This window comes from Colossoma macropomum, unplaced genomic scaffold (genome assembly GCF_904425465.1).
Source record: "Colossoma macropomum unplaced genomic scaffold, Colossoma_macropomum, whole genome shotgun sequence".
Classification (NCBI taxonomy): Eukaryota; Metazoa; Chordata; class Actinopteri; order Characiformes; family Serrasalmidae; genus Colossoma; species Colossoma macropomum.
In genome coordinates, this window is record NW_023495411.1 from 5573 (window position 1) to 31168 (window position 25596).

Sequence of the window (25596 nt, forward strand, 5' to 3'; positions counted from 1 at the left end):
GGACATTGTTCAAAAACTGCTAGTAATTGTTTCTGCCCTGTAAATGCATCATTAAAGCCTTGTTAGTTCATTAAATGAAGAGGGTGTGAATTCATTATTAATACATGACATTAACTAGTCTTTTATTTAGCCTTTACCAATGTATATTTCCTTCCTTAATTCTTATAATGTGAACATTCAGTAAATTGCTAATGGTGATTGGAAGATGGACGAGCAGCAGTTTTCAGACCGAAAATGTTTGTGGTTCCTTTGTGTAGAACCTATTGTGTACGTAGCCTGTTCTATTTAGTAGTGCAGTTGAACTGGAAATTATGAACGGCTGCTGCTACACTGATTATCAACCTTTAGTGTGAGACAGTAAACAAAACAAAGAAAATAATTCCCTTAGCATAAAAAAAACACTGTAATATTGTCCATGTTTATTTTTATCTCTTTAAAGCATGAAAGCTTCAGGTTTACATTAAATTATTAGAAAGGTCATATTAAGTTCTACAAAAATATCTACAAAAGAAAATTTGGAATTATTCACTACTTGCAGACACACCATAAGGCACTGAGTTAAGCGCAGTCATCCTGAGGAGTTCTGTTGATTCTGTCAGACTAGAACATTCTCCAGTGTCCCCTCCATATTTCCAGACTTCCAGTTGTTTAGTTACAGTTAAAGTTTCTCTGCAAACTGGCATGTCGCCCGGGTGCTGATATGTGTATGTTATGTAGCTGAGAGTCTTGTGGTTTTAAAAAAAAAAGTACACATTGGATTTTAAAAAACTCATATAGGATGTGTACGATCCTTAATACCAACCTGGTTCTGTGGTTCTATTAGTGATTCTGTAGTTTAGAACAGGAAAGCAAAGGCACTAATGCATATTAATACTTCTTACCAGTGTAGTATAGCTCTTAGGAGTAAGACAGATAAATATGAGGATATTTACAGTGTTTAGAAAAGTGCATTTCATTCAGTACTATTGCCTTAATCATATTTCTGTGAAGTAACAGATATTCAGCTTTGGTTTCCGCTTTGGCTTCTTTTTCTCCTACACCTTCCTCCTTCCTTCCACTTTGGCTTTTGATTATTTCTTTCATTATTCTTTCTAATTGCTTCTCGCTCTTTTTCCTCCATCAGTGGCAGTTCTGGCACTTTGGATGGCATCTCTGTTTGTTCACGTTGCAGCGGCAGCCCCCGCTTGTGTCCCCGGGTCCCTGCGAGGAAAGGGAGAACGTTCAGAACAGGACGCTGAACTCAAACCGAGAATATCTTATAGTCTTATTGGTTACACACCCCTGGACCCCAGCGTGGGCCTCGGGTGACCCAGCAGATCTCTGTGTGACAGACAGTGCAGCGCAGCCAATCACAGCCTTCCTTCTTCTGGACGATGATGCCACACTGGGGACAGTGCATCGCCTCACCAGACCTGACCAGAGTCTGAGGAAAGGAAAGAGAGAAAGAGCAGAGAAAGACAGAAGCGAAATGAACAAATCAGTAAAGCAAATACAAAATAAGAAATGAATCAAATTAATTAATTCAACATGAATTATTGAGTATCCCAGTGGAGAAGTCAGTCAGGTGTAGGTTGACACACAAATGGTGCCATCTGCTGGTTGTAGGATGTATTAAATCTGTGTTTGATGGTTCTGTAAGCAACAAATTCACTATGAGCCTGTTTTCCAGATCCTGTTCAGGTAGATGGATACTTTATTGATCCAGAAGGAAATTTAGCAGCCTGTGGCAGTCACACAACACAGGACAGTTATAATAATAAGGGTGATATATAGATATGTAGCAATAAGGTGTGTGTGTATGACCTTCAGCAGGTCTCTGGTCCTTCGGGCTGCAGTGTCATTGATGGCGCGAGCAGCAAGATCATCCTGGTACTGTTTACAATTCATCCCTTCATGAATTGCCTGAAAGTGAGAAACACAGAGAGAGAGTTTTTCACTTTGACATGTTGTGAGCAAACGTAAGTGTACATGCATGTGCATTTAGACGCTTGCACTGTGTTTCTATGTGTGTCTGCGTATGCTACCTTGCAAAGCAGGCAGTTGTGTTTGCTGCACACGGGGCAGTGGAAGGTGTTGACCGTGTCCTCGTACACACACCAGCCAGGACAGTCTGTGGTGGCACAGTGATAACTGCCTTCACAGCGGGACTCGGCTACCGACAGACCCCTCTGTAACCAGCGCTCGTACTCTTCACCCGAAACCAGCTGGCGCAAAATCAATGAAACAACCAGCACAGTAGTGATTTATATACATGCACTCATACATTAACTTCTGTATATGACGTGTGAGAGTATATATGTGCATATATTAGTATAACAGTACATAATAGGTTTGAAGTAGATGCACATTTTGTCAATACCTGACCATTATTAGTCAGTAATTAATCGTTAACCAACAAAGCTAAAATCCTAACCCACTAAAAAAAAAAACACCACAGCACTGCGTTTTATATAAACAAGGCTTTAGAATTTAGTGAATGAATAAATGCCACCCAACATAACAGATATGATAGAAACATGTAGTCTACTTACTTACTTTTACCAGACATTATTAGCCCAAAATAATGAACATATATTGCATGACTGAAGCAGGCTTGAACTTCATATGCATAGTTCGAACAAATGTCAACAAAAAGTCAGTAGCTCATCGCTTATTAGCGTTTTTTTTTGTGATGGAGCTAAATACGCAGACGAACTGTTAGCTAACAAACACATTTGTAGGCTATCGCTTAAGGCTAAAACTAAATGGATTTAAGGAGTCAACTCCAGAAAACCCAGAGTTGTGCATCTTTGATTCTGTTTACACCTGGTCACTTCATGTGTCTTGAGTATCAGGATTATATCTGGATGAGGACAAGTCACATAGGAATGTAAACGCACCCAAGACACATTTAAAAGAGATACAAATCTGATCACTTAAACCACTTCGGGTGGTCGACTGAGACGCATTTGAGCTATGTCTATGAAACCCCTACAACCAAAACTCCTCCCAGTACAACTGTAATCCCTCCCAGTACAACTGAAACTCCTCCCAGTACAACTGAAACCCCTCCCAGTACAAACAAAATTCCTCCCAGTACAACCGAAACCCCTCCAAGTACAACTGAAACTCTTCCCAGCACAAATGAAACCCCTCCCAGTACAACCGAAACCCCTCCCAGTACAACCAAAACTCCTCCCAGTACAACCGAAACCTCTCCTAGTACAACCAAAACCCCTCTCAGTACAACTGTAACCCCTCCCAGTACAACTGAAACTCCTCCCAGCACAACCAAAACTCCTCCAAGTACAACTGAAACTCCTACCAGTACAAACAAAATCCCTCCCAGCACAACCAAAACCCCTCCCAGTACAACTGAAACTCCTCCCAGTACAACCAAAACTCCTCCAAGTACAACTGAAACTCCTACCAGTACAAACAAAATCCCTCCCAGCACAACCAAAACCCCTCCCAGCACAACCGAAACCCCTCCCAGTATGTGTCTGCAAGGAAGATTATCATGAAGCACGCACATGGCTGGGGACCCACACAAAACAACATGCTTAACAGCGATGTGGACAGACAATACTGAGCAAAACAGCTTGCAGGCAAAGAGGCTGAACGGATAAACAACTGGTAATTGGTTGCTGTGTAATGAGCAGATTTGCATATTCCTTCCCACAGCAATCAGATTTCAGTCTGACTAACCAGAGATGCATTTGACTACCAAGTGTAAATGCATGTGGCTAAAATCTTATCAGGATACATTCCAGGTATTAGACACATGAAGTGACCAGGAGTAAGCGGGGTCTAAGTAGGTCTGCCAGAACAAGTTGCAGTCTTGCTCCTAAATGTGTCCAACTAAAAAACGATCCTCAAGTTGAACAAAAAGCCCACCTACCAAAATATCAATTGGTGGAAATGAACTAAAAGCCTTGGTTGAACACATGCTTTTGTTGGTTAATGAATAATCGGTTAATCATCAACACTCTTTGTTTGAGTAGAGCTGGTCAGGGTTTTCTGATGCAGTGTCATGTGTGAGTCCTCACAGCGCGGATCTCTCTCTCCTGCAGGGTATAGTCACACGCATAGGCCTCGTCTCTGTATGGACAGGCCACCTGAGGGTCCTCCGACAGCAAGATCACTGAACGCAGGCACTCTCTATGCACACATAAAGAGATACATCATATTGTCTCTGTGGTTATTTCTGTCAGGATTCTATTCATGCATTAAACAAGCACATTAATGAACCATCCCTCCGTCCATCCTTGACAGCATCTGAACAACTGAGTGAAACTTAATTGCTTCCTTTGATTTTGTCCTAATCTGCTGCCCATACCTGCAGGGCTAATTAGCAGGGCTTATAGATTGGGCAAAATCAAGCAAAGCAAATGAAAAAGGAGATTTCATTCAACTATGTGGACGCAACACATGATCTGTCTACTATTCCTCTTCTTCTCCAGCTCTCTTACCTGCAGAAGCAGTGGAGACACTCCCGCAGTAGAACTCCCTCTCCTGGCTGGAGCTGCAGGTAGCAGATCCTGCACTCCACACTCTCTGGGTTCGGCACCAGCTCCTGGCCATCCATCTGTACCAGCCGAGCGTAGTTCTCCCTGCGCTCCGCTTCCTGTGCCTGGCATACACAGACTCAATTAGAAAGTTCTCAAATTTTGATACAGTACACCATAACCATCAACGAACGCCAGAGGTACAACAGTACAATAAGACTAAATAAAAACTACAGTAAGCAGGCTGATTGTTCGGCATTGGACAGCATGAGGAGGAAGAGGTCTGGGTGAGTGGACAGGTAAAGGCTAATGCAGCACACCTGACCCTTGTTTTCCCAGGCCTAACATTCAGTCCCTCTCTCCCTATTGAGATTTTTGTTTTAAACCAGGGGTGCACAACTCCGTTCCTGGAGGGCTGGTGTCCAGCAAAGTTTGGAGGTTTCCCTACTCAAACACACCCAATAAACCTGGCAATTAACAGATAAGTGTGTTCAGGTGAGTTTGAGTAGGTAAATCACCAAACTGTGATGGACACCAGCCCTCCAGGACCAGAGTTGGGCACCTCTGTTTTAAACCATTCCTTTTAAATAAAAGCTCTTATTCGCCCATTCTGAGTCTGTTGTGTTCTCCAAGGAGACTTCTGTGAAATTTGTTGCACTGCACTTGAAAATGTGGGAAAGAAACATGGACATGGATCAGAGTGCTCTTGCACAGATAGTCCAGTGCCTTTTGAAGATGCAGGACAAGCAACACAAGGCTCTCACTGGTCTGCAGCATCAACAACAAGTTTGCAAAGATTACTGATGGGCAAACAACAGATCTATCCACCCTGAAGAGCCACTTAATTCTCTTCCTATCCATGAACTCCATCCACTTGGCCATGATGATCCTTAAAGACAATTGTGAGACACTGTCTGAAGGAAGCCCTGTAGCATGTGGCTAGCTACTGAATGATTGGGATTACAGACCCTGCTGGAGAGAGAAGCCCAACTGACTAGACCTTGCTTCTGTCTTTTTGTCCTTCCTCTCCTGTTCTACCCAGAGTGTCACAGCCAAGCCAGTGAGAGCTGAACCCAAACAGATCTACTGGGATGGAGGTCAGTCAAGTACTTCGGGTCTCACAAATCTGGACGTTACATACCAAGTACTGATCAAGACTCAAGGGGTATCACTAAGAGTGAGGCACTTTTGCAGTCCAGCAGCCTGGGATCCTGAAAGATCCTAACTAACCATATTAAAATGTAACAAAACATGCCTTGGTTAAAATCAAGGGCTACCGGCAGATTCACTTGTCTCCATGGTCTAAAGAGACAATGGCCTTCTCCATTCCTTTTGGATTACATCCATTTGTAGGTGTTCCATTCATGGTCTTAGGAAAACCTGAAATGTTTCAATGCCTGATGGGCCCCTCTGAGCATATGCCACAGCTTATTGGGATGACATTATAGTTTACAAGAGGGGTCTTTAATTAAAATCCAATAAGGTCCAGTTAGAGAAAAGTTCCTCAGGTGAAGATCCGGAACATCATAATGTCTGACCTGCACCATGACTCAGTGCCATATACTGTTTACTGAAGTGGCCCAGTAGGTTTATCAGCATCTCACACAGTCAACAGCTGAATGTCCAGTCAAATAAAGTCCCGTTCAGTCATATTTCAGCAACATTTACTGTCAGTTTTCTCTTTTTATAGCACGCCATGTGAAATAATCTGGCTCACTTTCTTCTCCGACTGCTGTGTCTCGCCTTGTCTCTCCCGTTTGTGCGTCACTCGCTCAAGTCTGATTGGCTGAGTAGCGTCATGTGTGATTTTTACAACGCATGCGATTGGTCTGTGAGTCTCCCGTGCCGCTAAAGCTACCGTAAAGGCTAGAAAAGTTAGGCCGATTAAAATAGGACCACCCCGTTGAAATTAAATAATTATCCATAGTTTACTGGTTATAGGACCAGGTCCGCTTAGGACAGCGTCTGGGTCCGGACTCGTACTGCAGTCCGCCTATTAGTGACCTCTGGTCTACAATAATGACCGACAGTGGCGGTCCTCAAATCTTTGAAACGGTCAGGGTTCACAGAAGGTGGTCGTCGAGTCTTTGAAATGGGCAAAGTTCACAGAGAACCCAGTGATGTGATGAGTGAAGTACAGTATCTGGACTTCCACTTAGGACATGGGCAGATGCTTCACCAATAAGATCACCTCCCACTGCTCATGTCCCAAGACCAAAAAAAAGAGGAGAGCCAGTCTCAATGGCTAGTTTTTCAGACCTTACCAGCATGTTGGATATTTCCAATGGGGAGTCCAGATGTGATTCGGTAGAGTACTGTGAGTGATCGTTTGTTTGACTTAGGGCCGCAGGGGGCTGTTGCTTCTCTGTCCTTTATATTGCAGATTGATGCGTTGGAGGACCTGGGTTAGTTTGGTTCTAGGTGTTGGGCGAAGAAGTCCATCTGGTGCCATTTGTTAGCAGAAAACTCCCTATCCTTCTTATAAAGTAGTGTTTGGCCACCAAGCGGGCATCACACTTCTATACTACCCACTGGATGTTCCTCCACCCTCTGCTCAGACCACACCCTCACTGCTGCAGTTCCACTGCATGAAGTATATTAAAGCACCATTCACTTATTTGTATATGGCTTTACAGCCTTAAGCTCACAGTGGTCCACAAGCGTGGGGTATATACAGCAATGGCAGACATCCCCTCCTGTCAACGGTGGGAGGGAGAGGGGACGAGCTAAGTCTCTTCAGGACTTGCCAGTCTATGTCAGGCAGTGGAGTTATTTAGCAGGTAAGGGCGTGGCCGGCTGTGGGTTGGCATGCGGAGAAAATGCTTTGCTCTGCGGTAATGGCTGGTGCACTACACCTGGGTTTATTTATGTCCCCTCTGTCCCAACAGTGATGTCCTTCTGTTCTAAGCCTCATGCTTTTTGTTTCAGGACTCCAGTGTTCCTCGAAATTGGCTATCATTAACGTGACAAGAGGTAAATAAGCACTATGCCTAAAACTGGTAGTATTTCCAGGATGTGATCAGAAATCACCTTCAGTCAGGAATCACCTTTTTATGTCTGCATAATTAAACCATTAAGATGTACAAAATCATTCAGAGTGGTTTGGTGTGAATTGCTCGGTTCTAGAGAGTCAGAATTATTCACAGTGGTGGTGATAGGAACCGGGCATCCACCTCTAAAACCTCCCTCACAGAAAGTTATTACATAAAATGGTTATGGCTATATTTGTGTTGTAGACATGGCGACCCCTGGTTCCTATCACCACCACTGTAAAGACATCAGTCGTTCAGTAACTGAACCATTTCATATCAAACCAATCTAAATTACTTGTACATACAACGTAAACGTCTTGGATTTTTACATCTCAATGATTTAATTGTGCACTTTTTTTGGGAATTCCCCACACATACTACAATTCTGGATACTACGTTAGAACCACTAAACCTAAAATTTTAACTAAAATATATAAAAAATATATTTTTTTTTATTACCCAGGAAAATGAAAATAGTAGAAGTTAGTTTTGAAATGTTCAGTTACGAGACTCAAAAAGACAATTCAGTTAAATAATTACCACGGCCGACTGTACAGATACTGCCAAGCACTTTAACGTTCATAAACCAAGAGAGAACCCAGACACTTCAACACAGACACGCATATAAATAAACAAACATGCATTTACTATTAAGTGCCCTTGGTTCAAATTGTGCAGTGAATGTGTAAGAGGGCCACAAAGAACCGATGCCGGTTTACACATTTCATTCAGCCCAGATACAATCTTCTTACATTCAGGAACAGTAAAGGAACCACAAGCAAACCCATACAAGATATAACTGAACAATCAAAAGAGTGGTCAAACTTAACCAAATGACATTCATTTGACAAAATGAAGGAAAATAAATTCTCTCTTTCTTGCACACTCAATTGAGCTGTACAGTACTCAACATCAACTTCTGGTAGAATTAAAAAAGAATAATCAAACCTGAAGTTCACTCAATTCTCACATCAGTGAGATTACAAATACTAAAACTTCATTTCTATTTATATAGAGCCCCAACGGTGCATAGTTCAAAGATCAGCTATTTCTGGGGGCCTTCATGGGGACGATGAGATATCTTAGAGCTGGGAAAACCCCAAACTGCACAGTGCAGTTGACAGCCTCTATTTTATTGCGTGGTACTGCACTGTGCCATGTAGGCAGCCATTCCAGCCACAAGCAGCCAATGTATCCCCTGAGCTCTGCCCTCGACTAAAAATCTAGCAAGTTTACAGAGAAATTCTACCAATTTTCAAAATTCCAAAGAATTTGAACACTGAAATGTAAACACAGTTATTCAGAGTGGTTTGGTGTGAAATGCTTAATTGTAGAGAAGCTTTCCCAACTTGGATTTCTTTACAGTGGTGGTGACAGAAACCAGTGGTCTATGACACAAATACAGCCATTTAACTCACTATTGAAAATGACCAGTGAACCTACACGTCTTCTGACGTGTCGATGAGGCTAAAATAGTGGTTAATCTGGAAAAAAAATGTTTTCTTTGAGGACTACTGTGCCTCAGAATGAATAAATGAAAAAAAAAATGTTTTAGGCTAAAAACTTTCTCAAAACTATCATAAACAGTGTCTCAGACATCAGGCAGTGTATTTATAACCATTTCATGTGAGAGGTGGACGTCTGGTTCCTATCACCACCACTGTGAGCAATTCTGACTCTAAGTTTCTCTGGAACAGAGCATTTCAGCCCAAACCACTCTGAGCGACTTTGTTTACATCTTAATGACTGAAATATGAAGTAGCTGATAAAAATCGCTGGCATTCTCTTTTAACACCCGTCATGCACTTCATTAAAATCTCCTACTCTATATCCTTGTATTTCTGCTCCTTGACCACTTTGAGGTCCACTTATAGCTCCACTTTGTAGGTGTACAATTACTGACTGTATCTCATCTGCTGTCACAAACAATTTATACCTTCTGCCCCGTTCATCATTGGTCAGTTTCTGATTATTACTATTATTATTATTATGCTTATTATTATTATCAGCACAGCAGTGACACTGACATGGTAGTGTGTGCGGTGCTGGTACGAGGTCTCTGATAGGTTGAGAGCGGAGAACCACCCAAAAATAGCCAAACAAGAGCGGCTCGGAGGCCAGAAACTGACCAAAGATGAAGAGCTAAAAGATGAACACAAACTGTACATCAACAAGGTGGAACTACAAGAAAGCTGTCTCCCCTAAAGTGGCCAGAAAGTGTACATTTTATTTAAAGGTGCAGTGTGTCATTTTATTACAGTAAGTGGTAACCCTGCCACTTGGCGTACTCTAAAGCTAAAGAAAGAGGTATGGTGTCCAATAGCTGACGATCTAAAGAAACATTTTCAAATGACACTTTGTTTCCGAGTCAAAATCAACAACCTCACAGTTCACTATGAGGTAAAACTTTGATTGGAGCTGCTGAGGCAACTGAAAGGAGTCATCATCAAGAATAAACGGCAACACTTTACTGCAGGGCAGTGTTCATAGGGCTACACGACACCTACAGTCGGACGGAAACGTTTGAACACCCCCAGACAAAAGACGTTTTACCGATTTTCTGGGTGAAAATAAGCATATTCTCTACACAGAACACACTTAAACATGGCTTTTTCTGCAGATTTTTGTACACAATTTTAATGTATTTGCAGAGTTTAACGTATTAGGAAAAAATAAAATATTGAATATCAAATGTGCCTATGTGGCTCTATTTTGTGTTTCATTATTTTTTCCAACATATTAAATTCCATAAGTGTAACTGTGCATTAAATTACATCAAATTACAGGATGTGTTAATTTATTTTCACTTAGAAAACCAACAAAGCATGATTTTACTGGGGGAGAGCAAACTTTTGCATACATAAAATGTACATAAATCCTCAACTGACATAGACCCATATTTATTTGTAAACATTTGTTTTTGTTTTTAAGATCTTCTTTGCTTCTTTTAGGTGAAGCTGAAAGATTTAGAGTAGTTCATTTTTAAATAAAAATCCTTCAAATAAAAAAAAATATATATATACCGTCCCATGTTTTCATGTCACTACTGAAACACAGTGTTTCTGTCTGTGGGCGGGGCCTTATTTCAGCCACGCCTTTGCATTTTAGAGCAGGAAGTGGGGCTGCATCCCTGTCCCTCATGGCCACATGGTGAGCAGTTAGATCCCATTGTTTTGAAGTAAATGTGTCCCAAAGTCTAAAATTCAGTGTGGAACATTATGATTTGTCAGTACAGAAACACATATTTTCTGCAATTAGGTAGACTTTTTTTGTGTTTTAATGAAAAACATTATGATTTCATGGTACAGCTGTTCACAGCTGTGTTTGCTAGTCATGTCAATACAGCAAATTTGTCTCCTATGCCATGTATATATGAAAATAAATAGATATACTTTTATATATATATAATTCCATCCATCCATCCATCCATCCATCCATCCATCCATCGGCTGCGTTTTTGAGTTCTGCACAAAATTTGCTAAAATTGTCAGCACCGAAACAGTCACTACTAAAACGATTTAGGTAGTATTACGGCAGTTTCGGTAGTGACAAAATTTAACGTTCGATCATTGTTTTAATAAAATCAGATAATTAAGGTACAGAGTCACTTAAAGCAGAAGGATTTTAGTCTAAAGTCCACTGAGCTGCAAGGTCAGCTGTTAAATTGCAAGTCATTTCACCCCAAAAGTGTCAGGGAACAACCCAACGTCAACAAAAGCAGCCTTTATAAAAAACGATGCCTATGTTTATGTAGGTTCACGTCTGCTGCCATGACGAGCTTGTGTAGGTGTCATGCTGTCTTACGAACACTGCCCTACAGCAAAGTGTTACCCATCAAACTTACAAACACACACACCATAACAACAATGTAAACACATTAGGTTTGCAAATCAGAGTGGCTTTAAAAGACCACTTCACCCTTTACGCCAGCTTTGCTGATCTGAATGCTTTCATTCAATGTGAGCCCGGTTGGCTTTTCTGAGTGAAGTTCTCTGTTAAAGCTGAGCTGGATAGATGAGATTGGCATGCATGACATCAAACAGGTTGAGCACGTTGACATGTTCAGTTTTTGGCTTGTTTTGTTCTGAGATAAACAGTCCCGTTTAAAAATGCTGTGCAGGGACTCGTCTTTGTAATGAGCGATTGTCCGAAGGTCATTTGTGTTTGTGTGTCAGTAGTCATTCAAGCTCCTTCAAGTTTCGAAGTGTGTAGTGTGGGTGTGTCTGATGTGTGAGTGGATGTAAAGTTTATGAGATGTTCTGTTTATTGTCAGTAGTCCTGGTTGAGGTTGTACTGTAGTGAGTTGCTGGCCCTCAGCTCTTCCCTCCTCCCTTTCTCCTTTAAAAAAAGAAAACCAGACAGAAGAGAAGAGAGTCAGACCGAGGAGCCAATCAGAGCCTAAGTTCCTGCCTACCCATAATGCATCAGATTCACTCGCTCACTTCCCTGAGGCTCAGGAAAAGTATGTTTTGTGACTAAAGCCTACGGCAACATTTCATGGTAAACGACGCTGCTTTTTAGAAGAAGAGTTCCTTAAAAATACGGCCTTTCTCTTCTTGAGTCTCCCTCCAACCACTCAAGCCAGTTTACACCAATTTCCAGTTATCCCAGATGCGGCTGACTAGCCAGGACAGGGTTTGCTTCTTTAATTTATCACTGGAGCTACTCAATGTCTGGACATTGCAATCACAGTGTCCATATGCCTAATGTGGCTAATGTGGCTAACAAACACTAGAACTCAATAGTCACCCAAATGTTTTCTCTAGAAACATCCCCAAAACGTTTCTCCACCTGCTCAAACCTCACCCAGGACTTCATTAAGGTAGCGCAGACTTGTTGACGTGGTTTAGGGTATGGCAGAGGTGCCCAATCCTGGTCCTGGAGATCTACCACCCTGCATCACTCTAACCTTAGTCTATCACACCTGATTCAGGTAATGAAGGCCTTCAGGGGCATCAGAATATCAAAGCAAGGTGTGTTGGATCTGAGCTCTCCAGGGTGGTAGATCTCCAAGACCAGGGCTGGTCACCCCTGGAACACAGCACGACTTACTGTGAACCATAAAAATGAACACTTCACCGTGTAGATGAATGCAGCGGTCAGCCACTTTAAAACAACAGGCTTCATGCAGGCATTTGGACACTAGATGTCTGTAACGTCCATTGTTTCTATTTTAAACATATATATTCGGCTTGAAAAAAAAAAAGATGAATTATTATTAATAAAAAGAAGCTACTGAAGTCGTGAATGCAGTGGGATCCATACATCTGTATGCCTGCGCACAGAGTCAGAATTCAGCACAATACCTGTTGTCTAAACAAATGCCCTCAACGTTCACCTACGTGATGAGGTTCTGTTCATTTTTATAGTTCACAGTAAGTCATATGGTGTCCTAAACCACTGACAAGTCTGCACGACCTTAATAAAGACCTGGTTGAGAGATGGTGGAGATGGATTTATGGAAAAGATTTGCCACATTAGCCTTGTAGCTCCAGCACTAAAGTAAAGACGTTCTGGATACCAAGCATGTGTTGGCTGATCAACTACATCTGGTGTAAATGGAAAACTGTATAATTTTTATGTTTTTTTGCCGCATCTGTTCCTTTAAGAAGCTACTCCACTGCTTAGAAACCTGCTTAGAAACCAGGGGCGCACAACTCTGGTCCTGGAGGGCCAGTGTCCAGCACAGTTTGGTGATTTACATGCTCAAACACTGTGATTACACTTATCTGTCAGGTTTATGGGTGTGTTTGAGTAAGGAAGCTACCAAAGCGTGCTGGACACCAGCCCTCCAGTTGTGCACAGCTGCTCTAAACAAAGTTTTGTGTTCATGGGATTTATTGCAAGTCTGTTTGTGTTTTTTATTTGTATGTGCGCATGCTCATGTATGCCAATCTCATCTGAAAATGTATCCAGCCACTCTGGAATTGTCCTGCATATTTTAGTGTTTTCCCTGCTCTAAAACCCCTGATTCAGCTCAGGTATAGTTATTTAGCTGATTAATCGGATCACTGAAGCAGGAACAACCCCAAAATGTGCAGGACGGGATGCTCAGGGGCAGCAATGGGTACCACTGTTTTAGCATGAAGTGTCAAGGCGTGCGTGTTTGAGATGTCTCACCTGCTGATACTGTCTGATGGCCTCTTTCTCCTGCTGGATGCGGCGCAGTTCGAGAGCGTCTGGTCTGTAGCCTCCTGGTACGGTGTAGCCCTCGGGCCGGTCAGCACTGCACATCTCACAGCCAGGTCGAGTGGGTTTGTTAATGAAGGTACAAGACGGGCAGGCCCAGCCCAGCTAGAATGAGAGAACAATACATGAGTTTATGCATACATAAGAGCTTGAAGTATTTGCCTGAACCAATTCCGATTTTTCACCTTATAACTTCATTTTTTGTGGGGCTCGTTTTAAGGTTAAATTGTATGTTTGTGGTTCTAATAGCCTGTTTACCTTTGTTTATTGATTGTGGCCTTCATTAAGCACTGCTTTAGTTTTTGTCAAATAATTATCAAGTAATTTATTATTCCTCCCTAATTTTATTACCTTAAGTTGTGTTTAAATTGGCGCTTGAGTGGTTGGCAGCCAAATTCTAGCACAAAAACAATGTAAAGTTTAATTAAACTAAAAACTATTTGGATGTTGTTCCAGAAAACTGGCTGAGGAATAAATTAATCCACATGGAATTTTTGATACATTTTTGATAAAACTTTAAGTACCTAACTTAATAGATGCCACCACTGATGATTCTCAATGGTGGTGTTCCAGTTTACACAGAATTTTTTTAGACTACAGTCGGTTCAGACAGAATTTTGTGAGCTACAGTCGAGTTCAGACAGAATTTTGTGGGCTACAGTCGAGTTCAGACAGAATTTTGTGGGCTACAGTCGGTTCAGACAGAATTTTGTGGGCTACAGTCGAGTTCGGATTCTAGCCCTGATGCTGTGGGTCAGGTTGGACCAAAAAAGTCCTGATTAAAGCTCTAGCACACATTTATGATGATGTGAATGTGTGTGTGTGTGTCTGTGTGGGGCACCTGTGTGTTAGATCTGTTGGACACCAGGGCTTCGTTTAGCTGTGGCATCTCCAGGTTGATCAGGTCACGGATCTCTCCTAAGCCTAACCTCTCTGCTCCGCCCATACTGCTGCCTGAAAAGAGGTCAGATGGATAAAGAAATACTTCACTATCTTCACTTAGGATTTCCTTAACGGGGGCTATTGTCAGAGCATCCCACTGGACAGCGGTAGGGCAGAAAGTAGGGGTGGGTGAAATGGAAGAAATAACACCACAATACTTAAACATTTTCATGATACATACCACAACGTTGAGTTTATGTTGTTTACCAAGTTTTGACCGAGTTCTCGTTGAATACTCTCTCGATGCACAACCCACATTCCAAAATGTTTGCCTGCATGTTGTGTGCAATTCCACAATTCCACCAAATCACCAAATCTTGCATAGTACAACTTTAAGTACTGATGATATCCACAATATGCTGAGAAAGGCATACTGCCAAATTACTGCCATGTAATTTATCATGATAGTGATAAACATCATCATATTGTGCACTCCTAGACCAAAGTGACAAACACTCTACTATATACAGTGAACACTGTCAGGAACTCAAGGTTCAAGAATCAGATTTTTGTGACTGAGTGAAAACACAATCACAAATGCAGCAAAGGAAGCAGCGAGGAATTCCGTAGGAGTACAGGCTCATTAGGCTGAATGTGTGGGCTCAAATGTATGTGTGAGAGTTGCTTGTATTCGGGTTCTGCACACACAACCGTGTGTGTGTGTTGATTTTATTTTTTCATACAGCTGAGTTGAAGAGATTTTGCTATAGTCTGCTGGGCTGTGTACCGCTGTACTGTGTGTTTGTGTGTTGGTTTTATTATTTTATTTATTAATATTGGTTGATTGTTTACAACTTGAGGAAACAAGTATTCAGACACTTTTGTTTGTTATTTAATATACCCACTTAAAATTTACACACAACATCTTTTAACCTTTAAATATGAGCAAAAAAGCAGTCAGTACTCATAAAAAAACATATGTATACATTTTAAAGAAAAGAGTATTTAGACACCAGAAATAACATTAGCACTTTTTATGCAAAGTCATTTTTGGCTATAACAGCTTTAAAACATCCAAAGTAAGCAGTAATTAGCTTTTTGTAACTTTGTGGTTCAATTTTAGCCCCATTCTTTTTGACTATTGCCCAAGACTCCTGGGGTCCCTCTGATGGACTCGCAATTTTAAAAATCCTCCATAAATTTTAACTGCAAGTGAAGTCAGGAGATTAGCTACGCCATGCAAGTGCCCTAACCTTCTTTTTTAGAAACCAGTCTCGAGTTATCTTGGCTGTATGGTTGGCGTCACTGTCTTGTTGAAATGTCCATCTTGTCCACAGATTCAGTTTCTTGGCCGATGAGATTAAAATCTCCTCTAATATCTCCCAGTACATCACCTTATTCAGGTTTGCTTTGATGCTGCAATGCTCCGGTACCATTTGAGAAATAGTCTTATGTCATGATGCTCCCACCCTCATACTTCACTGTTGGTGTTCTTGGGATCAAACATGCAACCCTTCATTCTCCAAGCATGAAGAGCTGAATTATTGCCAAACAGTTGTATTTTTGTTTAGTCTGACCAGAGAACATTGGGCCTCATTCACCAACCGTTCTTAGGAAGAAATTTCTTCTTAAAACCCACTTATGCAGTTTTCACTTTCACAGATTCGGACATTCACCAGTGTTCTCTTATTTGGGGTTTGTTCTTAGGTAAGAACAGAATCTACACACACTCAAGAGCACAAAGGTGAGAGCAGTTCTGAGGTTTAAGAACACGTCATGAATCTAACGCAGACTTTTTCTTAGGACCTTTCTCAAGAACACATTGGTGAATGAGGCCCACTGTTCTGGTTTGTCTAATGCTATTGAGTTTTATATGGGGTGTAGGCATGGAGATGATGCAGCAGTGCAGCTCGTTTGTTACTGTTCTCTATGTTACTGTAGTTCCTGCCGCTTTCCGGTCATCCTGTAACTCTTTCCAAATTACTGCTGGCTCCTATCTTACCTTCTTTATCATTGATCCACGAGCTCATTCTGAAATCTTGTGTGGCACAAGATTTCCCAAGATGATTAGCTGTGGTTCCATCCACATATTAGTGAACCTACTGCACTGACAGGGATGTTTAAGGTGTCTGCTGTGTCCCTGTAGGGTTTTCTATTCAAATGTTGTTTGATAATGTTATCCCTGACAACTTTGGGAAGCTCCTTCACCTTCATCGTGATTGCTACTTGCTACTTCCAGTCTTCTCAACTTATAATAACAATGGGCCTCATTCACCAACTGCTCTTACAAAAAAAAAGGGGAAGATATTGGAGAATGAGGCCCATTGTTTATAACGACACAAGGTGCAATATGCATGAGATCCTTTTTGCAGCATTAATATGTATAAACATACATCAAAATACATTGTGTGTAAAACTGAATGTTAAACAAAAACAGGAGTGTCTGAACTCATTTTTCCTTTCACCGTAAACAGTTCAGACATATTTGTTTCAGTTGCTTAACTGTTGTTTTGTTTTTCTCACTGTTTTAAAAGTTCTGTTGTTCTGTTTTTTGGCTTCACTGCTACAGGCTTATACTTCACCACAATTTTTAAAATTTCTCTGTACTGTTTAACGCTCAGCTACACTGCAAATGAGAGTCAGCCTCAATGTACTGTGGGTTGAATGAATGAATGAATGAATGAATGTGTGTATCCATGCACACCCACCTGAGTTATTGTGGTGATTATGGTGTAGTCTGCTGGGCAGGGTGCTGTAGGCCCTCCAGTGTGCTGCTGGTCCATTCGCCACAGGCTGCGTCTCTCCTGCGGGTGGGTTTGGTGTGAGCAGGGCGTTCTCCTGGTCCTGCTGAACCAGCGTCCGACTCAGCCCAGCCTGCCGCGCCGACACCAGATACAAAAAGGCAGTGTCCCCGTCACGCTGCACGCCGTACGATGCTAAAGAGCGTGAATCGGCACACAGACACTGCCCGATCACCCAGCGCTGCACACGCGGGTGGAAGCCGTACTCCAGAAACACCTGCAGCATGAAGGGGGACGACGTCAGTTCAGTGTGGGTGAGAGAGAGAGAGAGATCAGACAGGTCGGAGGAGGATGCAAATTAAAAGCGCTGGTGTTCAGGTTTCTCTCTTGTGGTATGTGCTGACATACTTTTACTTGTTAGTTCTGGGTTTGTAAAAGTGCAGGGGTGTGACATGTTTGCACTCACCTGCTGTTTGAGAGCAGCTACCAGGGTGTGGGGGAAGACTTTTACTGTAACGCAACAGGAAGAGGAAGCGTCCTCCACCACCACTGCCAAACTGGACCAGACACAATAAGATCAAGTCAGTGTAAACAAACTTTTTCACGCATTCAACAAATTAACCACCACATAAACACCAATTCTTATACTACCCAACTCCCCACTGTCTAGAACAGCATTCATATAATGTTCAAATAACAACATAATTTATCAGAGTATTCCACTTCTAAACTTAATCTGAACCTCATATCAACAATAGAGTAACAGAAAAAAAGCATGTGGATTGATTTCTATCATGCAATCAAGCAACTGCATGCATATGAATGACCAAGTGTGCATCACTGCTTGTAGGCGGGACTGAACTCTGGACCTGGAGGTGTGAGCTCAGAGTACAGGGCTTTTTTTTGTTGAGATTTTTCCCCCCAATTTAGTCATCTCCAATTCCACTCACTAATTAGGACTCCCCCAGTCACACAGTGCCACCTGCGCTAGGAGGGTGAAGGCTAACGCAGGCTTCCTCCGAGTCCTGTGAAGCACCACCGCATCTTTTCAAACTGCCACTAACCCAACGTCACTGGACAGCCGAACGCACTCGGAGGAAAGCACCAACTGCCAGATCTGTTACGTCAGCTAACGGATGCCTGCACTGACTAGCATCACGCTGAGTGATGGGGGAGACGAGGGGCCATCCTACCCACCCAGAGATGCTAAGCCTGCATTCCTTAGCTAACATTTCGCCACAAACCATAAATCTTTAGCTTTGTGCTGAAAAAGTTCAAGTTCAGACCCCATTCAGTAACAAGCCCACCCAATAAAAACTCAATAAATCAACATCAGCCTGTCTTCCATGGCCTGTAGGTAAATCAAAAGAGCTTGCATGCAGTCGTCAAATTTATTTTTTCTATGTTTGATAAGTGTCTTTATAGCACCACTCTTGTGACCCCTGGGATCACATGGCAACCCCCAAGTTAAGAAACCCTGCAGGAGGATTAACTACAAGCTTGAGGGGAGCTCAACTGCAAAACAACACAAAAATAGAGCGGCAGAGAAAATTCTTTACTGATAAACAAAGACAAGCTTTACAAGTTTTTGGAAGAGGCATTGGTCGCAAACTCAATACTGAGCGAGCAACAGACGTAAAGGCAACACTTAAACAGAGCCAAACTGAGGCAGAGGAGTAACAGTCAATCAAAACAGATGAGAAAAATAAAACCAGGGACAGGGATCACACCAGTCCTCACAGGACCCTCCAACAAGAAACGCTGCCGAACAAAGTCACTGAATGGTCTGGGTTCTAGACTCTAGGATACTTCAGACAGTATTGGAGTCTGAGCAAAGGCAGCAGACCATGTAGACAACCAAAACAACTTTTAGACGAGAGACAGAGAAGTTTGACAGGTAAGGTCCAGGGTAGGAAGAAGACTGAACTGCTGTTGCATTATGAAGGGCCTCATGTACTGGGGTTCCAATCTCAAGAACATGCAAAGACCTCTGTTCTAGAGCCAGACTCTCTGCCCTGTACAGAATAAAGATTCTCTGTCTCTAAAGAGTCTCTGCCAGCAGTGTGCCAGGATCTTCTGGCAGCACAGGGCCTTTACTACCAGATCTTGTGCTCACTTCCAGATACAGCATACGTTTCTCAGTAAGTCAACCTCAGACTCCGTACTTACATTCGAAAGGTGACATACTGGAGAAGAAGTGGCACTGTTTGTGCGCATGTATTCCACCTAGATGAGCAGATTGCTCCAAGAGGCCGTTTGGTGGACATTAGGCATTGCGTGGTATTACTGAGTTCCTGGTTAACCCTCTCTCTCGCTCTGACCAGTGGAAAGTTCTGAAAAACTTCCAGCAAGTGTGCTTCCTGCTCAAACAGGTCTGAGTCAGCTCAGTTTTGGAAGGTGTTTATGAGCAAAGAAATCAACAAACTGCATTTGAGTGGACTGCAGCAGGACACCCCCTTCGTCCTGAGCACCAATGAGGCCTTCCCCATGACTATGAGTTGGGCCATTTGGGAGTCAGGGGACAGGCTATCCACAGTAGTATTTTTCCTGGTCTTGCAACAAAAGAAGCTGAGGGAGCAGGTCAGTCATTTCTGCAAGCAATATAACCTCAACCATATAAGCCATTTTGCCATAGGCTAGATCTTTTGCAGCATCTGGTCATGTTGGTCCACAACACCACCCTGGTTCATCAGGACAGGGTTACTCATTGTGTGCTGGATCTGTGTTTGGCTAAGGTATTGAACCTTGGACACTGAGGTGCAAGCTTTGAGTGATATCCACTGGACTGACTAAAAGAATGGTCTTGATCCAAGTGGGAAACAACAAAGGACTAGAGGAGAAGAGAAAACTAAGAAAAATGTTTAGTGAGAAACATAAAATCTAGCTTTACTGGTTTACGCTGACGAAGAAGCACATCTGGCAAACTTAAAACTGAGCAAGGAACATGAGGAAAGACAATGCTTAAATATAGACAAGTATAGATGGGACTTATAGCGACTCAAAAACAGGTGACAGAGATCAAACAATCAAATGACAGCAGGGCAGGGTATCGGCATCACTACAGTTCTTAAAGTGTGTGTGAATAAGAGAGCGGTTTTCTTTTTTTCACCTGATCTCCATGTCAGTGTAGTGTTTCTGGGAGGGCTGAATGGACAATGCTGTCTGCAGACGAGCCAAAGACTGAGCACATGCAGACGCAGCCTGAACATCGCCAGCCTCTACTGACCGAACCAGCTCCTGACACAGCTCCTCTGGAGAAGAGAAGAGAGGAGAGGATAGAGAAGAGAAGAGAAGAGAAAGAGGAGAAGAGAAAAGAAAATAACAGAAGAGAAGAGAGGAGAGGATAAAGAGGAGAAGAGAAGAGAAGAGAGGAGAAGAGAAGAGAGGATAAAGAGGAGAAGAGAAGAGAAAAGAAAATAACAGAAGAGAAGAGAAAAGAAGAGAAGAGAGGATAAAGAGGAGAAGAGAAGAGAAAAGAAAATAACAGAAGAGAAGAAAAAAGAAGAGAAGACAAGACAAGAGAAGAAAGGATAAAGAGAAGAAAAGAGAAGAGAAGGGAAGAAGAAATAAAGAAGAGAAGAAAGAATAGAGAGAAGAAAAGTAAAAAGAAGAGAAGAAAAAAGAAGAGGAAAGAAGAAAAAAGGAAGAGAAGAGAAGATTAGAGAAGAGGAGAGAAGAAAAAAGAACAGAAGACAAGGAAAGAGAAGGGATAAAAGGAAAAAAGAAGAGAAGAAAGAATAAAGAGAAGAGAAGAAAGGATAAAGAGAAGAAAAACAGAAGAGAAGATTAGAGAAGAGAAGAAAAGAAAGGATAAAGAGAAGAGAAGAGATGATAAAGAGAAGAGAAGAGAGATTGTGCCACAAAAAAAAGAGAAGCAGAAAGAGGGAAACAGAGAGGAGAAAGTATGTGTGGGAGAGGGGGGGGGGTGTACATGGGGGGGCTGAGACTGTTAGTGATACACAATGGACAATGCAGACTGTGTTTTGTTAGAGAACAGAGGGCTGGACGAGAACAACAAGGCCATACCTGTACTGGGCAAGAGGGCAGGGTTGTGTGCAGCCAGAGGCTGGGGTGGTAACTGTCCGTCCTCTGCGGGAGAACCAGTGGCCACTGAGTGGAGGAGGAGACAGATCAAAAAAGCTTAAAGACTCTCAGCACCACTAGAACACCATGCAGTGCCGCTGCTGGGCACACTGTACCAACCCTGAAATACACGGTGCTGATGGTACTGGTGCCCTGACTTACGGGACTGAAGCACTGAGCAGTTGATAGGAAACTCAAACAACTTTTTAACAGTGACTGTGGAAATATTTGATTCATCACTTTTAGAATGTGGTTTTCACGCATCCCCCACAGACGCATGGCCATTTCAATGAGTTTATGAGGATCAAAATCAGTTCAATGTTTCAGCTGAAATAGTAACGCCCACCAATTCTGTTTCAGAACTTGTCATCAGCAAAGGTCAGATACCGCCCTGCGTTTATTTAATTTCCAGTCAAAATGGCCATTAAGTACAAGTTATTCAGTCCCATTAAACATTTATTTAATAGAAAATTACACACAGGCCACAAAAACTAAATATAATATCTTCTTCTTCAGTATTAAGTGTGTCCACACTTGGCCTTTATCACAACTTCCATTCTTTTTAGAAGACCTGTTTTCAGTTTTTCAACCTCCAAAGTTCAGTCTCAGAAGTTGGTCAATCATTTTCTGAAGTAATCAGAACCATTAGCCAACTGTGTTTACACAGAGAGGAATTAGACCTCCGCATTTAAACCCATCTGTGCAGTGAAACACCCATGCACACTAGTGAACACACACACTAATGGGCAGTGAGCATGCTTGCCCCGGAGCGGTGGGCAGCCCTATCCACGGCGCCTAAGGAGCAGTTAGGGGGTTAGGTGCTTCGCTCAAGGGCACTTCAGTCATGTACTGTCAGCCAAGGAGATCTAACCGGCGACCTTCCGGTCACAAGGCTGGTTCCCTAACCTCCAGCCCATGACTGCCCCCAACAGTGATGTTGAGGTCTGGACTCTGGGGTGGTCAGTCCATCGTTCAGCTTCTTTGTCTGATGTGTCCATCTCCTTTTCTCAGTGAGGTTCTTCTTGAACAGCTACACATCCTTTCAGACCCACAGCGCTGAGTCGTCTTCTCACAGTGGAAGGATGGACAGAAACACCTGTGGATGTTTTCAGATCTGAAGCAGCTTGATCTTCTCCTCTCTCTCAGAGATGAAAGATTTAAGTGCTGTTTATCTGATGGGGGCAGTTTCAGTGTCTACCAGCTCTTCTAGGTGGTTGTTAGGAGCCCAGTTTTCTCTGTAGCTCTTAATCAGTTTTTAATCCACTTTTAGAAACTAATGTTTTTTTTCAATTATTTTCCAGTGACGTTCTCCTTTCCTTGTGCAAGTGGGTTATATACGACTAATATCTACAGAAATATCTCCTGAAAAGTGAATAACTTGTACTTAATGGCCGTTTTGACTGGAAACTAAATAAATGAACTTAAGAGATTAAATACACATTACTGTATGAGCCGAAGATTCAGGCCAAAGTAAGTTGCTAACTCTTAATAAAAGACATTTGACGGTGTAATTTTGGGGGTGATTTTTGGCAGCAGTTCTGGTGATCTGAAACCTGTTGAACAGTGAGGAATGAAAGGGCAGACAGAGGAGAGTACAGTCTTTTGTTATGACTTTAGACTTTGGGGCTGTGAAAGAGCATCAGCAGGAGCGAGAGGAAAGGAATAGGAGAAGAGAGAGAGGGAAAAACAACAGAGAGAAGAGAGACAGAACCATGAAAGAGACAAAGACGCGAGCAGAACAAGCAGGGCTGTGTCCGTAAGGAGGAGAAGGAGGGACGGACCTCGATGGGCTTCACGGAGTGATGACATCACCACAGTGGCCCAAGCCTGTGCTTCCTGCTTGGATCGGAAGTTGAACGTGATCCGGTCATGAGGGGGCGCGATCAGGCTCAGCTCGTGACTCTGTGACGTCTTGGTCTCGTAGCGAACCGCCCTCAGGTCAAACTCAGCGATTGTCTTAGAGAACGAGAGGAGAAAGGCAGACAGAGAACATCATCAGGACCGTAATTAAAACTGGAGCCGTAACAAGAATCTCCGACCACTAAAGACCGGCAACAGGGCACAATGAATGAAGAAAATGCATAGCCTTTGGCCTAGCAATCAAACTCAGAGCCTAACTTGAAGGGGAACTCCACTGATTTGTTTCAAATTTCTTGCATAATCAAATGGCTAATATGTAGGGCTGGGCGATATGGCCAAAAATGGCTGTCTGGTGACGAGCGCTCGGCTATCCAGTTACACATGCTATACAAGTGGCCAACAACAGTGCTAAACTGTTTAGTTTCTCAACAGCGTCAGCTTAGTACGAACAGCACACATTAGCTGGCTCAGTAGGTCAGTGATGGACCACACCGCCTTACTGCCTTCACTCCTACCAGACCGTGTCAGAGCACATCACAGTATTCAGACACGAGCTATCAGACGACTGGGTTCCTCTATTCTATCGTAGTAGTTTGAGGGGTGAACCGCAGTATATCTGACACTCGCTGTGTAAAAGCATTAACTGTAGTGTGAATCTCTTACAAGAGACAAACAGAGTCCACCTTTTAGGGATGTTTAAACTGAAATCAGAGCTTTTGTGTCTTGTCTGATCTACAGTAACACCAATCTGGCTGTGCTGTGCGAGTGCCGGAGCGCTGCTTCAAGTTAGCCAGCTGCTAAAAACAGCTAGCCAGGGAAGCCAGCGTTCTCCCACTCTCCAATGCCACACATACAGCATCTTCAATTTTGCTTTAGTTTAAATTTTAGTTTAAAACTTCAGTGCTGTGCTCTTTCACTTTTGTTGCTTGTGAATGCACTAATACTAAAATCTGACTGAGCGCTGTAACAGCGCTGTAGTTGTGAGGAGCAGACGTGATTTAACGCTGCTAAAGCTTGTTAGGATGTTAGGATAGAGGTGAGTTCACTGGAGGTCAGTACAGTTACGCCACTGATCTCGTCACTCACACTTGGTTACAGAAGAACAGAACGCCAATCGCTCCACACAGACAGGGTATACATAATCCACGTTTCAGACAGTGCCAAAGTATATTTGACGACTCATTATACTTGTCGCCCCTCCCTCTCTAATCATGTCGAAAAACTCGGAAGTGCGATCTCTCCTGGCGACAGCAGAGTAGAGTCGCTTTCCTTCCAGTAGAAAACGCCACCAGGGCTTTCGCTAGAACGCAGAAGTGTGAGAACGGTCTATCAAACATTTATCAAACATTTCTTATATTTCTACTGAGGACAGTTATATCGCGATAATTAGTGTTATCGCTTTCCTGCCCAGCCCTACTAATATGTAAGCAGAGTCATTCAGAGTGTTTTGGTGTGAAATGCTCCGTTCTAGAGAGTCGGAATTGTTTACAGTGGTGGTGACAGGAACCAGACGTCTGTTTTTACACTTCTAAAACCTCCCTCACAGAAAGCTGTTACACGAAATGGTTATTAATATGCTGCTTAGCCTGTCTGGTTCCTGTCACCACCACTGTGAAGCAATCAGGGCCTGTATTCACAGGGCAGGAGTGCTGATCTAAGATCAGATTCCTTTCCTATTCACTGTGACTATTCACTAAGGTTATCTACAATGAACCATTTCACGTCAAACCACTCTGAATGACTTTGTTTACATCTCAATGTAATGTATTGTGCAAAGTTTAGAAATACTGGTGGAATTGCCCTTTTACAGTGAACTGTAAGCCACTGCAGTGGTTAGATAAGTGAGGCCATAAAGTGTTAAATCTCACCCTCACTTGAACAAACAACAAAGACTTCATAAACACAATAATAACGTATGAAATGAAGCGTCTCATTGAACGCCTGGTGGCGGATTAGACTCTCAGATTCAGTTTCACTGTAAAAAAACATGTCAGCTGTATCTACAGCCACAGTCTCAGGCATTCCAGTAACTGTACAGCTGTCTTTCTAGAAGTTTTCTAGCAAAATCATTTCATTCGAGTAATTACAGTGTGATGACAAGTACGTCTAAACATTCTGCTCTTCTAGAGGACAACAAATACTCCAATAAATATCGGTTTGAATCGATTCTGAGTCGATTATAAACGTCTGACCGATGTTGATTTTTTAAGAAAATATCTGCCGATACTGATTTCATTCTGATATCATCAGGCATCCCTACTAAAATTAGGTTAAATGCGAAATCCTGTTTTATGCCCAGTGGTCACAGTGTTCATTTGTGTC

At 42.5% G+C, this 25596-nt stretch overlaps 1 protein-coding gene across 1 annotated transcript in view; it reads right to left on the reverse strand.

The window, feature by feature from the left end:
• Positions 1 to 397: 397 nt before the first annotated feature.
• shrprbck1r (sharpin and rbck1 related) overlaps positions 398 to 25596 on the reverse strand; it is a 28553-nt gene continuing 3354 nt past the window's right edge. Inside the window, exons 2-14 of the mRNA XM_036562522.1 lie at positions 23196 to 23370; positions 21358 to 21441; positions 20441 to 20582; positions 17798 to 17888; positions 17299 to 17608; positions 14550 to 14662; positions 13640 to 13813; positions 4452 to 4612; positions 4029 to 4140; positions 2025 to 2204; positions 1804 to 1902; positions 1280 to 1423; positions 398 to 1200 (exon numbers count right to left, since the gene is read on the reverse strand). Coding sequence (XP_036418415.1) covers positions 1120 to 1200; positions 1280 to 1423; positions 1804 to 1902; positions 2025 to 2204; positions 4029 to 4140; positions 4452 to 4612; positions 13640 to 13813; positions 14550 to 14662; positions 17299 to 17608; positions 17798 to 17888; positions 20441 to 20582; positions 21358 to 21441; positions 23196 to 23370 — 1866 coding nt within the window. The 3' untranslated portion in view covers positions 398 to 1119. The remainder of the gene's footprint in view (positions 1201 to 1279; positions 1424 to 1803; positions 1903 to 2024; positions 2205 to 4028; positions 4141 to 4451; positions 4613 to 13639; positions 13814 to 14549; positions 14663 to 17298; positions 17609 to 17797; positions 17889 to 20440; positions 20583 to 21357; positions 21442 to 23195; positions 23371 to 25596) is intronic.